The sequence below is a fragment of the Pseudorca crassidens genome, chromosome 6, assembly GCF_039906515.1.
Source record: "Pseudorca crassidens isolate mPseCra1 chromosome 6, mPseCra1.hap1, whole genome shotgun sequence".
Lineage (NCBI taxonomy): Eukaryota > Metazoa > Chordata > Mammalia > Artiodactyla > Delphinidae > Pseudorca > Pseudorca crassidens.
Window position 1 is genome coordinate 9413868 of NC_090301.1, and position 13481 is coordinate 9427348.

Here is a 13481-nt window from a genome sequence, read left to right on the forward strand (position 1 = left end):
CACGGGTTCGTGCCCCAGTCCGGGAAGATCCCACATGCCGCGGAGCGGCTGGGCCCGTGAGCCATGGATGCTGAGCCTGTGTGTCCGGAGCCTGTGCTCCGCAACGGGAGAGGCCGCAACAGTGAGAGGCCCGTGTACCGCAAAAAAAAAAAAAAAAAGAAGTATCAGGGTTAGAAGGCAAGGAAAAACTGCCATTACTGCAACTGCAGATGATCTAAATATCAACATACAAAAGTTAAGAAATTTTACTGAAAAATGATGCTGATCAACCTAAATGGGAAAAGAATTTGAAAAAGAATACATACATGTATATGTATACCTGAATCATTTTACTGTACACCTGAAACTAACATAACATTGTTAATCAACTATACTCCAATATAAAATAAAAGGTTTAAAAAAATTTAAAAATAAAGCAGTGTAATGTTGGTGTAAGACAATCAACCAATAGAACTAAATATTCCTGGAAATGATAGATGTACCTTGGAACCTGCGATATGTAAGGATGGGATTACAAAACAGTGTAGGGTAACTAAACTATCCTATAAATGGTGCTGGGAATATTGACAGACCATACAGGAAAAAAAATTATAATATTTCATCTCATCATAACCAAAAACAAACTTGAGATAAGTTAAAGACCAAATATGACAAACAAGTCATAAAATATTTAGAATTAAAAACATAGGAGTACATCCTTATGAAATCAGGGTAGGGAAAGATTTCTTAAACAAAACACAAAAGTACAAGCCATATATTAAAAGAGTGACAAGTTTGAACGCCATTAAAATTATAAACTTCTATATGGGTAAAAACTCATCAACAAGGTAAAAAGATAAACCCCAAACTTGGTGAAATATCTGTAGCACATATAACCAAACCAAAGAATTGGTACTCAAAATAAGAAAAAGTTTCTACAAACAACACAAAGGTAAACAACCAAATACAAGAAATAGGCAAAGAAGATGAATTAGCAATTCTCAGAAGAAAGTTGGTCAATAAATATAAGAAAGGGTATTCAACCTCATTACTAATCAGGGAATTTACACACCCAGTTTGGCAAAGAATAACATGTATCTTTGATTACAGTAAATGTTGGTGAGAATGTGGGAAAATAGCAACTCCCTCATAAAATGCCAATGGGAATATAAATTGATTTAACTCATTTGGGGAGCAGACTGTCAATACCTAGTAAACTTGAAGAGGCACATATCCTACAACTCAACAAACACCGCTACATGCCTAACTTAGAGAAATGCTCACACATTGCACAAGGATAAGTGAAGATTTATTATTGCAAAAAAGTGGAAACCACCTAACTACTCTCAGTAGGGGAGATGATTGAACTATGGTTTGTAATATAAAATACCATAAGCCATTGAAATGAATGAACTAGATATACATATATCAACATGGATAAATCTCAAAAACAGTGTTCAATAATAAAACAAACTTGAAAAACAATACAGTATACCATTTATGTAAAATATATAAAAGTAAAATATATTATTATTATTTTTGGGGGGTGTGGGAACATCTGTGTTAATTTGAGGCACGGAAGCAACAGGAGGGCTCCAGTGTGGCGGTGGAGGGAGGGGGCCCGAGAGCAGCTGGATTTCAGGGTGGGAGCGATTTCTGGGTCAGCAGCCTAGACCTAGAAACAGTGGAAGGCCTGTCTTCCAAAAGGCTACCCTTGAAGTGAGTGAAATGTGGTGTGCGGAGATGCCAGGGGAAAGGGGTTCTGTGCTGGCGCTCGGGGCTCTAGGGGCTGTGGATGCCGGGATCCTGACGCTTACTCCCATCCCCGCCCCCCGACACAGGCCAAGACCCGGCCACACACTCACCACGCCCAGCAGGGCACACGGACCACACGCCTGTCCACACAGCACATCTTCTGCACCTGCGGGCGGACAGGGCCTGGACAGGGGCAGGCCTGGGACCAGGTGGCCCTCGCAGCATGCCCCTAGGACGCGGTTATGACTCCGGGACCCTTGGGCTCCGTTCCCAGGTTCCCCCTGGAAGGCTGACCGGGAAGCAAGGGTAGCTGGCAGGTGTGTGGGTGCAGGGGGCACCTACAGGGCCTAGAGGGTGGGATCAGCAGGGTGAGGAATCAGAGGAGGAGGCTTCGAGATCCTCTTGGGTCTGGGAGGGGCTGGACTTTCCTTCCTGAGCTTTGGGAGTCTGGGCCGGGCACAGGGTGCCGGCGGTCAGAGGCCAAATCGCAGCAGAGCCGACAGCAGGCTGAGCAGCACGGTGGGTGGCACTGGCCTGCAGTCCACCGTCGGCGCACTGATGTTGCGCAGCGAGCTCTGGCAGCAGTGGGTGCCCACGGACGCCACGCAGAGGTTGACGCTGGGATGGGGCAGATCCGGGAGCAGCCCTTGCTCAGGGTGTAGCCAAAGTCCACCACGTTCCCGATGCCAGCGGATGCAGAGGTAGTCACACAGTAGCTGTCCGTATCGGAGCAGTCGGTGGGCCTCAGGCAGTACCAGTTGCTGTTCTTATTCACGCAAGAGAAACACAGCAGGGAGTGGGCTCGCTCCACACCCAGGAGGGCAGCCAGCAGGACCGGCAGTTAGACCTTCATTCAGGAGGGGACTGGCGTCCCGCCTGGGGTCTCACGAAGCCTGGGGTCTCACGAAGCCGAAGAAGTCAGCCCTGCTCGCTGGCGGATACAGGTCCCCGGCCCGGCCGTGCAGTCAGGCCTGCCCCCGAGCCCGAGTGCAGCCCGCACTCCCTAGTATATGTTATTTATGTATTTGTGACTCTGTAAAATAAAACGTGCTTGGCAATGATACCAATTTCAGAACAGTTAGTAGAAGGGAATAGAGGAAAAATAGGTGAGGGGCAGAAATTTGAGTATATATTGTATGTAATTTTTAAATGCTTTTAAAAGACATTAAGTAAATATGGTGCTCAGTTCAACAGCATGTATATTAAAACTGGGATAATAAAAAGAAGATTCTTATGGCCCTGAGAAAGGATGACAAAAATTAAAACAATTCAAAAAAATTAAAACCATTCAGAGTAGATTTTCTGATCACATGCAATTAAGCTAGACATCAAGAAAAAAATATAACTAAAAACTTCCCAGCTACTTGGAACTCAAGTAAAATGTTTCTAAATAATCAATGGATCAAAGAGAAATCAAAAGGGAACTTAGAAAATATTTTAAACTGAATGAGAATAAAGACACAACTTATCAAAACTTATCTAATATAGCTACAGTAGCACTTATGGGAAATTTAGGGCAAAAATGGCTAAAACCAATAAGCTTTCATCTCAAGCAGCTAGGAAAAGAACAACGAATCAGACCTAAGAAAAGTAGGAAGAAGGAAATAATATAGGTATGAACACAGACCAATAATAAAAACAGAGAAAATCAACAGAGCTAAAATTTAGTTCTTTCAAAAACTAAATAAAAAATAAATAAACCTCTAACAAGATTGATCAAGAAAAAAAAGAAAGAACAAATTACCATTATCAACACCAACATATTTGATAATTTGAATAAAATGAAGTAAACATGACAAATTTTAAAATCTTATGTTAGTCGTTTTGGGTATTTATAATATTATCTTCTGTTCTTTTATGCAGGTTTAAGATACTTCTGAATTTAAAAACTTTTAAAGGGAAAGGTATAGAACATAATGTATAAGATTCTTCTTTTTGTGTTAACATATTTTGTATATATGCATAGACCATTTCTCAAAGGATATATATGAAACTGTTAATGATGGTTGTCATGGGAAATGGGAACATGGGATCAGAAGGAAACTTGTTTTTATCCTATACCTATACTTTTTTTTTTTCATTTCTAATTTTATTGATTTGAGTCCTCTCCCTCTTTTTCTTGAGGAGTCTGGCTAATGGTTTATCAATTGTGTTTATTTTCTCAAAGACCAGCTTTTAGTTCTATTGATCTTTGTTATTGTTTTCTTTGTTTCTATTTCATTTATTTCTGATCTGATCTTTATGATTTCCTTCCTTCTACTAACTTTGGGCTTCATTTGTTCTTCTTTCTATAGTTCCTTTAGGTGTAAGGCTAGATTGTTTATTTGAGATTTTTCTTGTTTCTTGAGGTAGGCTTATATTGCTATAAACTTCCCTCTTAGAACTGCTTTGCTGCATCCCATAAGTTTTGGATCATGTTTTCACTGTCATTTGTCTCTAGGTATTTTTTGATTTCCTCTTTGATTTCTTCAGTGATCTCTTGGTTATTTAGTAACGTATTGTTTAGCCTCCATGTGTTTGTGTTTTTTATGTTTTTATCCCTGTAATTGATTTCTAACCTCATAGCATTGTGGTTAGAAAAGATGCTTGATATGATTTCAATTTTCTTAAATTTACTGAGGCTTGATTTGTGAGCCAAGATGTGATCTATCCTGGAGAATGTTCCGTATGCACTTGAGAAGAAAGTGTAATCTGCTGTTTTGGGATGGAATGTCCTATAAATATCAATTAAATCTATCTGGTCTATTGTGTCATCTATTGTGTTTTGTGTTTCCTTATTAATTTTCTGTTTGGATGATCTGTCCATTGGTGTAAGTGAGGTGTTAAAGTCCCCCACTATTATTGTGTTACTGTCAATTCCCTCTTTTATAGCTGTTAGCAGTTGCCTTATGCATTGAGGTGCTCCTATGTTGGGTGCATATATATTTATAATTGTTATATCTTCTTCTTGGATTGATCCCTTGATCATTATGTAGTGTCCTTCCTTGTCCCTTGTAACAGTCTTTATTTTAAAGTCTATTTTATCTGATATGAGTATTGCTACTCCAGCCTCCTTTTGATTTCCATTTGCATGGAATATCTTTTTCCATCCCCTCACTTTCAGTCTGTATGTGTCCCTAGGTCTGAAGTGGGTCTCCGGTAGACAGCATATAGATGGGTCTTGTTTTTGTGTCCATCCAGGGAGCCTGTGTCTTTTGGTTGGAGCATTTAATCCATTCACGTTTAAGGTAATTATCGATATGTATGTTCCTATTGCCATTTTCTTAATTGTTATGGGTTTGTTTTTGTAGGTCCTTTTCTTCTCTTGTGTTTCCCACTTAGAGAAGTTCCTTTAGCATTTGTTGTAGAGCTGGTTGAGTGGTGCTGAATTCTGTTAGCTTTTGCTTGTCTGTAAACCTTTTGATTTCTCCACTGAATCTGAATGAGATCCTTGCCGGGTAGAATAATCTTGGTTGTAGGTTCTTCCCTTTCATCACTCTAAATATATCATGCCACTCCCTTCTGGCTTGTAGAGTTTCTGCTGAAAAATCAGCTGTTAACCTTATGAGAGTTCCCTTGTATGTTATTTGTTGTTTTTCCCTTTTGGCTTTCAATAACTTTTCTTTGCCTTTAATTTTTGTCAGTTTGATTACTATGTGTCTTGGCTTGTTTCTTCTTGGGTTTATCCTGCCTGGGACTCTCTGCATTTCCTGGACTTGGGTGGCTATTTCCTTTCCCATGTCAGGGAAATTTTCGACTATAATCTCTTCACATATTTTCTCGGGTCCTTTCTCTCTCTCTTCTCCTTCTGGGACCCCTATAATGCAAATTTTGTTGCGTTTAATGTTATCCCAGAAGTCTCTTAGGCTGTCTTCATTTCTTTTCATTCTTTTTTCTTTATTCTGTTCTATGGCAGTGAATTCCACCATTCTGTCTTCCAGGTCACTTATCCGTTCTTCTGCCTCAGTTTTTCTGCTACTGATTCCTTCTAGTGTATTTTTCATTTCAGTTATTGTATTGCTCATCTCTGTTTGTTTGTTTTTTAATTCTTCTAGGTGATTGTTTTTTAATTCTTCTAGGTCTTTGTTAAACATTTCTTGCATCTTCTTGATCTTTGCCTCCATTCTTTTTCTGAGGTCCTGGATCATCTTCACTATCATTTTTCTGAATTCCTTTTCTGGAAGGTTTCCTATCTCCACTTCATTTAGTTGTTTTTCTGGGGTTTTATCTTGTTCCTTCATCTGGTACACAGCCCTCTGCCTTTTCATCTTGTCTTTCTGTGAATGTGGTTTTTGTTTCACAGGCTGCAGGATTTTAGTTCTTCTTGCTTCTGCTGTCTGCCCTCTGGTGGTCTATACCTATCCTTTTTAAACTGAATCATCTTTTATTTTACTACATGCATTTATTTGTGGGTTTTTTTTTCATATCTCAAAAGTTAATAAAAAATGATAAAATATGAGAGCCTTACTTAGATCTGTCTTCCCTGCTCTGTAGCCCAGAGCAGGCTCCCATGCTTCTGCCCCTCTCCCACCTAACCCCTTACCCATAGAACCCGACCCCAGGTCTCTAGAAATTCTAGAGATTCAGGCTGAAGACAAGGAGCAGATGGTTAGGGAGAGTAAAGAGAAGAAGAATAGACTAAGAAATGGTAGCTAAGCATGAGAAAATGAAATCCCTGGTCAAAGGCTGAGATATGGGCCTCAAGAAAAGACCTAGAGAAAATGGATTATGGATCCATGGCATGCGGCCAGCCAAATTTGGGAGGAAGGTAAGGACCATTCTTTCCCACTTTCTGATTCCTGGCATACCAATATTCTTAGGATGTATAACTCAGGCCAATATTTCAGGATATTAGTATTTATTAATAATATCAATTTTCCATTATAGTTCCCATTTCAAACATTGTCCCATTCTCCCAATAAATCATCTAAACATCCATGGAAATTTCAATTCTTTGACATCTAAACTGTATCTCCCACATTTCCTTTCATATGCAATAGCAGAAATAAAAAAAAACTTTGTCATTTGGTTCAGGAAATATGGTTGTTGAGGTCATTTGGTTTTATCACAGAGATTTTTGTGGATTGGCCTATATACCTAACCACCACTTATAACTCATTGAAGATCTAAGCAACCAACTTAAAAATGGACAACAACTTATAAAATGGATACAAGTTGGAAAACAACTTATTTTTAGGTTGGATTCAACCTCAGTCCATGAGTGAGCACTTTCAATTGAGTTTATACAGGCACATTTTTGCCGTAAATTAAATTTTAAAAAATATTTCCTATAGCTAATTTTCTGGTTGTTCCAATCTATTTAGCTTAGGGGGGAAATATCTATAGATGTTTTCTCAGACTTTTAAAGGTCTCAGAGAAAAAAAATCAAACTTCATAGACAAATGGGCAAAGAGTATAACCAGGCAAGTTACAAAAAGAATATAAATGGCAATTAAACATGATGGGATTTTTACTAGTTTTCAGGAAAATGCTAATTAAACATGATACTATTTTCACCATCAGACTGGAACAGATTAAAAAGAGTAACAATATCTAATTAATGATGGCAAAGGGGTAAGAAAACTTACCCCTTAATATCCTGTTGGATGGTTATATTAATATTCAGTAGTTTAATATTTAATACACACTTTTTGGGAGAGCAATTTGTGAGTATAGCGAAGTGACTGGCATCTTATTTAAGTTGTCAGTCAGAATTGAAATATGGTGACATCAAAATATTAATGAAGTCTCATTTTATGAACAAACATGGAAATAATGTAAATCACTCAACTTAAAATTCTTTCAAAAATAGCATAATTATAAAGTTGGCATAATTACAGAGGTCAAATGAGTTGTAGATGGCATTTGTGCTACATCCTTGACAGTGCTACTCAAGCTGGTTAACAGAAATACCATCTTTGTCAAGTTAACCTTGACTTACACAAGGTTTTCAAGAATTCACCCCTCAAATAATATACTCCGTACCTATCAAAATTTATAATGTAAATATCTTTGGACCTAGCAATTCTACAACTAAGAATCTATGCTATTGACATTCTCACATAATTGTGCAAAGATAAACACGTCCCAGAATGTACCTAAAGGCTTTTGAAAATGCCCATTAGGGACCTCCCTGGTGGCCCAGTGGTTAAGAATCTTCCTGCCAATGCAGGGGACGTGGGTTCAAGCCCTGGTCTGGGAAGATCCCACATGCCATGAAGCAACTAAGCCCGTGAGCCACAACTACTGAGCCTGCACTCTAGAGACCGTGAGCCACAACTACTGAGCCCACGTGCTGCAACTACTGAAGTCTGGGGGCCGAGAGCCCATGCTCCACAAGAAAAGCCATCACAATGAGAAGACTGCGTACCGCAATGAAGAGTAGCCCCCGCTTACTGCAGCTAGAGAAAGCCCGTGCAGCAACAAAGACCAAACACAGCCCAAAAAATAAAAAAAACTTAAAAAATTTTAAAACTTGTAATAGCTAGAATTTACTGAGTTCTTATCATATGCTAGACAAATTCTAAGCACTTCATTCAATTAATCTTCATAAGGACCCTATGAAGTAGATGCTATTATTATTTCCATTATCGACCGTTGAGGAAACTGAGATCCAAACTGATTAAATAATTTGCCCAGGGACTTCCCTGGTGGTCCAGTGGTAAAGAATCCGCCTTCCAATGCAGGGGACTCGGGTTCAATCCCTGGTCAGGGAACTAAGATCCCACATGCGTGGGGCAACTAAACCCATGCACCACAACTACTGAGCTTGTGCACCTCAATGAGAGAGCCGCGTATTGCAAACTACAGAGCCCATGCACCCTGGAGCCTGCGCACCACAACTAGAGAGAGAAAAAAACCCGCACGCCACAACTACAGAGAAGCCCGCACATCGCAGCGAAGAGCCCTCACTGCAATGAAAGATTCCGCATGCCTCAATGAAGACCCTGCGTGCCGCAACTAAGACCCGACACAGCCAAGAAAATAAAGAAAGAAATAAATAATTTGCCCTATGTTACATACCTAATGGATTTGGAGCCAGAGTTTGAACAGAGGTAGTCTGTATTAAGCAACACCCTTAATTGCCATGCTAAGAGTTCTCTATACTTTGTAGTGTAGGGATGACTTTTAAAATAATAAATATATGATTTTTGTCTTTTAAAAATACAAATCTGGGGGCTTCCCTGGTGGCGCAGTGGGTGAGAGTCCGCCTGCCGATGCAGGGGACGCGGGTTCGTGCCCCGGTCCGGGAAGATCCCACATGCCGTGGAGCGGCTGGGCCCGTGAGCCATGGCCGCTGAGCCTGAGCCGCCAAAAAAAACAAAAACAAAAAAAACAAATCTGGGACTTCCCTGGTGGTCCAGTGGTTAAGACTCCACGCTTTCAATGCAGGGGGCGCAGGTTTGATCCCTGGTCGGGGAACCAAGATCCCACATGCCGTGCTGTGTGGCCAAAAAACAAACAAACAAACAAACAAAAAAAAGAAATCTAGAAAAAAGATCAGCAATGTTTTTGATTTTATAATTTAGGTGGTTGTGACATATATCATCGTGGTAGGCAGAATAATGCTGCCAGTCTTCCCCACCCCTTCAGATGTCCTACATCCTAATCTCCAGAACCTGTGACCTTACATGGCAAAAGGGACTTTGCAGATGTGATTAAAGATCTTGAGATAGCGAGATAACCCTGGATGAACTGGGTGGGCCCAACATAATCATAAGGGTTCTTAGAAGGAGAAAAGGGAGGCAGAAGGGTCAGAGTCAGAGAAAGAGATGTGAACCCAAAAGCAGTGTCAGGATGAGAAAGACTGGACTGCCCATTGCTGGCTTTGAAGATGATGGCAGAGACCATGAGCCAAGGAACAGGCAGCCTTTAGAACCTGGAAAAGGCAAGGAAATGGACCCTCCCCTAGAGCCCCCAGAGGGAACACAGTCCTACCAACACTTCGATCTTAGCCCAGTGACACTTAGGCACTCCAAAAATGTAAGGTAATACATTTTTATCATTTAAGCCACTAAATTCGTGGTAATTTGTTACACCAGCAATAGGAAACCAATATAATCATTAATTATTAACTTAATAAAGATACACTCTGCTTACAGATTATAGGACTTTTGCTACCTGGAAAGTACAAATTTTGTTATCGGCTGAATTGTGCCCTCCTCACCTCCCCCAGATTCATATATGTAAGTCCTAAACCCCAGTACCTTTGCCTGTGACTCTCCTGGGAGATGGGCCTTTATAGGAAGAGTATTTGAAAGACTAATGGAAACACTAAAAAAATAAAATAAAATAAAATAAATAAAGAGGTAATTAGGTTAAATTAGGTCATATAGGTGGGCTCTAATCCAATCTGACAAGTACTTTTTTTTTTTTTTTTGCGGTATGCGGGCCTCTCACTGTTGTGGCCTCTCCCGTTGCAGAGCACAGGCTCCGGACGCGCAGGCTCAGCGGCCATGGCTCACGGGCCCAGCCGCTCCGCGGCATGCAGGATCCTCCCGGACCGGGGCAGGAACCCATGTCCCCTGCATCGGCAGGCGGACTTTCAACCACTGCGCCACCAGGGAAGCCCTGACTAGTACTCTTTAAAAAATATATATTTATTTATTTGGCTGTGCCTGGTCTTAGTTTTGGCATGCAAACTCTCAGTTGTGGCATATGGGATCTAGTTCCCTGACCAGGGATGGAACCCGGGGCCCCTGCATTTGGAGCGTAGAGTCTTAGCTGCTGGACCACCAGGGAAGTCCCATGACTAGTATTCTTATGAGAAGAGGAAATTCAGACACACAGAGAGACCCCAGGGAGGGGCATGCACACAGAGGAACACAGTTCAGATTCTGGTTTTGTTGAAGGATTAGATCGAACATGTAAGAGAAAGAAAGGAACCAAGGATACCTCTAGGATTTGGGGCCTTATTTTTTGGCAGAGGAAGGATCAGGAGCTATTTTTGGACACGTTACCTTTGAGAGCCTGTTAGACACATTAGTGCAGATACCAAGGGGGCAGCTAGATAAATATCTGAGTGTGGAGTTCCGGGGAGAGGTGCAGGCTGGAGATACCAATTTGGGACTCATCCCCTTATGGGCAGCATTTAAAGCCAGACACTGGATCTGATTCCCCAGGGGGTAAGTACAGACTGACAAAAGAAGAGGCACTAGAGCTGAACCCTGGGCCCCAACATTTAGATCTGGAGATATGAGAAGGACCCAGCAAGGAGACCAAGAAGACGCCGGTGAGGCAAGAGGAGGACCAAGACCGAGGTGCTCCCGGAAGCCAGGGAAGAAAACGTCACCCCTGAATTAGTGTTGCTGAGAGGCCAAGGAAGCAAGAGAACACGGTTCTTGTCCTCTGTCAGGACTGACACCAAGGCTGACCCGGATTTCTAGAAACGTGCTGCTAGTGTTTAGGATGTTAGCAAGAGAAGACTTTGGATGAAAAAACTTTGGGGGGATCTTGGGAATATGATAAGTAGGGGGTGGGGCAAAATAAATCCAAACATCCTAAACTTAATAACAGCAAACAACGATTAAGAGCTGATTCTCTATTGTGCGCCTTTCTAAATACCTTTCATGTGTCAGGTCATTGAAAGCTCAAAGCGACCACATCGAGTAAGCATTTGACCCTCAGATATGAGGAGGAAATGGGCTCACGGAGGGGGTTACAGAACCCGGCAGAGGCAGCAGAGATTCTAACCTGGCCCTGAGAACAGTAGGTCTGTGTACATTTTTGGCCACATTTTGAGTATTATTGAACTGGGTTATGGGTACATGGGAGTTTTTTAAAAAAACATTCTGTCTACACTTTATGTTTGAAATCTTCGCACTGAGAAAGAAAAAAACAAAGGGGAAATTGAAGGGCAATTTCTATTATTAAGTCCAAATGCTACTTGATTAAGACTGCTTCTCATGAAAACCTTGATATTAAAAGAAATGGTAGAGATTTTAAATGAATGCCAAAATGCATAAGAATTCAAACAATTGATAATTTGAATTTTTTAATTAATTAATTAATTTATTTGGCTGCGTTGGGCCGTCGTTGCTACGTGCCTGGGCTTTCTCTAGTTGTGGCGAGTGCGGACTATTCTTCGTTGTGGTGTGTGGGCTTCTCCCTGCGGTGGCTTCTCTTGTTGCGGAGCACAGCCTTCAGTAGTGGTGGCACGCCGGATCAGTAGTTGTGGTTCGCAGGCTCTAGAGCACAGGCTCAGTAGTTGTGGTGCACGGGCTTAGTTGCTCCACGGCATGTGGGATCTTCCCAGACCAGGGCTCAAACCCATGTCCCAGGCTTTGGCAGGTGGATTCTTAACCACTGCGCCACCAGGGAAGTCTCATAATTTGATTATGTTTTTAAATAATCTTTTTTTTTAACATCTTTATTGGAGTGTAATTGCTTTACAGCCATCATTGAATAATCTTTTAACTTATTTTTAACTAAAGGAAACCCGTTTTAATTAAATATTGAGTTAAAAATTTATATTTACTACATGATTTAAGATTATTAATGAAATCTACACGTTAACCTGGAAACTTAAATGCTTAAAGATTTTTTCCCAAAAGAAATTTCAGGATATGTTAACGATTTTCTGCCTTTTAAGATCCCAATGTTCTATCATATCTGTTATATCCAATTAAGTACATAATTACATATCATTTCAAATGATGAGATACTGGATACTTCACTGACAAAATCTGTCACTAACTAAAGAGAACTTAAGAGCAGCAAGTATACATAATATGTCCCCTTCCTTACCCTGAAGATGTGAGTTCCTTAGGAAGTCTTCATGAGTTTCTTTTGTTTCTCCAGGTTTTGTTGATCTATACTCACTCCTCAGAGAGATCTTCCACCATCTAAAGGTTACCTGTAATTGAACAGATAGAAAGCGAGATGAACTAAAACTGATTTCAATACCAACAGCTGTGTTTAGGTCTGGGGTTTTAAAAAAAATCACCATCATGGAAGGCACATAAGGCTGTGTGTCCAACAGCAGGTATAACTTCACAAACTGGCATCACATCAAATTAGAAGTGAGGTCTGTGCATCAGTGAACATTTTCCTTAGAAATTAGGGGCACAAAACCAAAGTGCTGGAAGGAATCTTAAAAATCTCTCAAGTCAATTGGTGTTAAATCACCCGGAGCCAAATGGCTAGCTGCTCCTGAGAACAGAGGTTCTTTACCTTTGGGAGCCATTTCCAAAGTAATTGCTTAGTTCTCCTCCTCCCTTCCCTGTCTACAGAGCAGACATGAGGAGTGGATACTTTTCTCGTGGAGAGAGACAGGCACTTGGATAGAGCCAGGAAAAGCACCATCATGCCTTGACTGATGCATCAGAGTGTCATTACCCAAGACACTTCTTGGTAATGGATCTGCTGACAGTGCATTTCACTTCTATGAGCATTTTGGTTCATCAGAAGCAAACCTCATTTCCATGGTTATGGACTGCACTTAGTTTCTATGTTGATTTCATAGCAGTGTCAACCAAACTCTTCCTGCTGTAGGGCTCCCAGGGAAAAGATGGGTAAGGAGACAGACAGTGCTGAGAAACTGCTTGGCTTCCTAGTTCTGGTTTCTTTCCTCGTTGGCATTACCATGTAAGGTTAAAATTTGTTCAGCTCGGGCTTCCCTGGTGGCGCAGTGGTTGAGAGTCCACCTGCCGATGCAGGGGACACGGGTTCGTGCCCCGGCCCGGGAAGATCCCACATGCCGCGGAGCGGCTGGGCCTGTGAGCCATGGCCGCTGAGCCTGCGCGTCTAGAGCCTGTGCTCCGCAACGG

At 41.3% G+C, this 13481-nt stretch overlaps 1 protein-coding gene across 2 annotated transcripts in view; it reads right to left on the bottom strand.

Moving 5' to 3' along the window:
• The window catches only part of FBXO36 (F-box protein 36), a 98443-nt gene that overhangs the window by 27975 nt on the left and 56987 nt on the right, over positions 1-13481 (bottom strand). For both annotated transcript variants that reach the window (XM_067740315.1, XM_067740316.1), the window contains exon 2: positions 12460-12568. In XM_067740315.1, coding sequence (XP_067596416.1) covers positions 12460-12568 — 109 coding nt within the window. The remainder of the gene's footprint in view (positions 1-12459; positions 12569-13481) is intronic.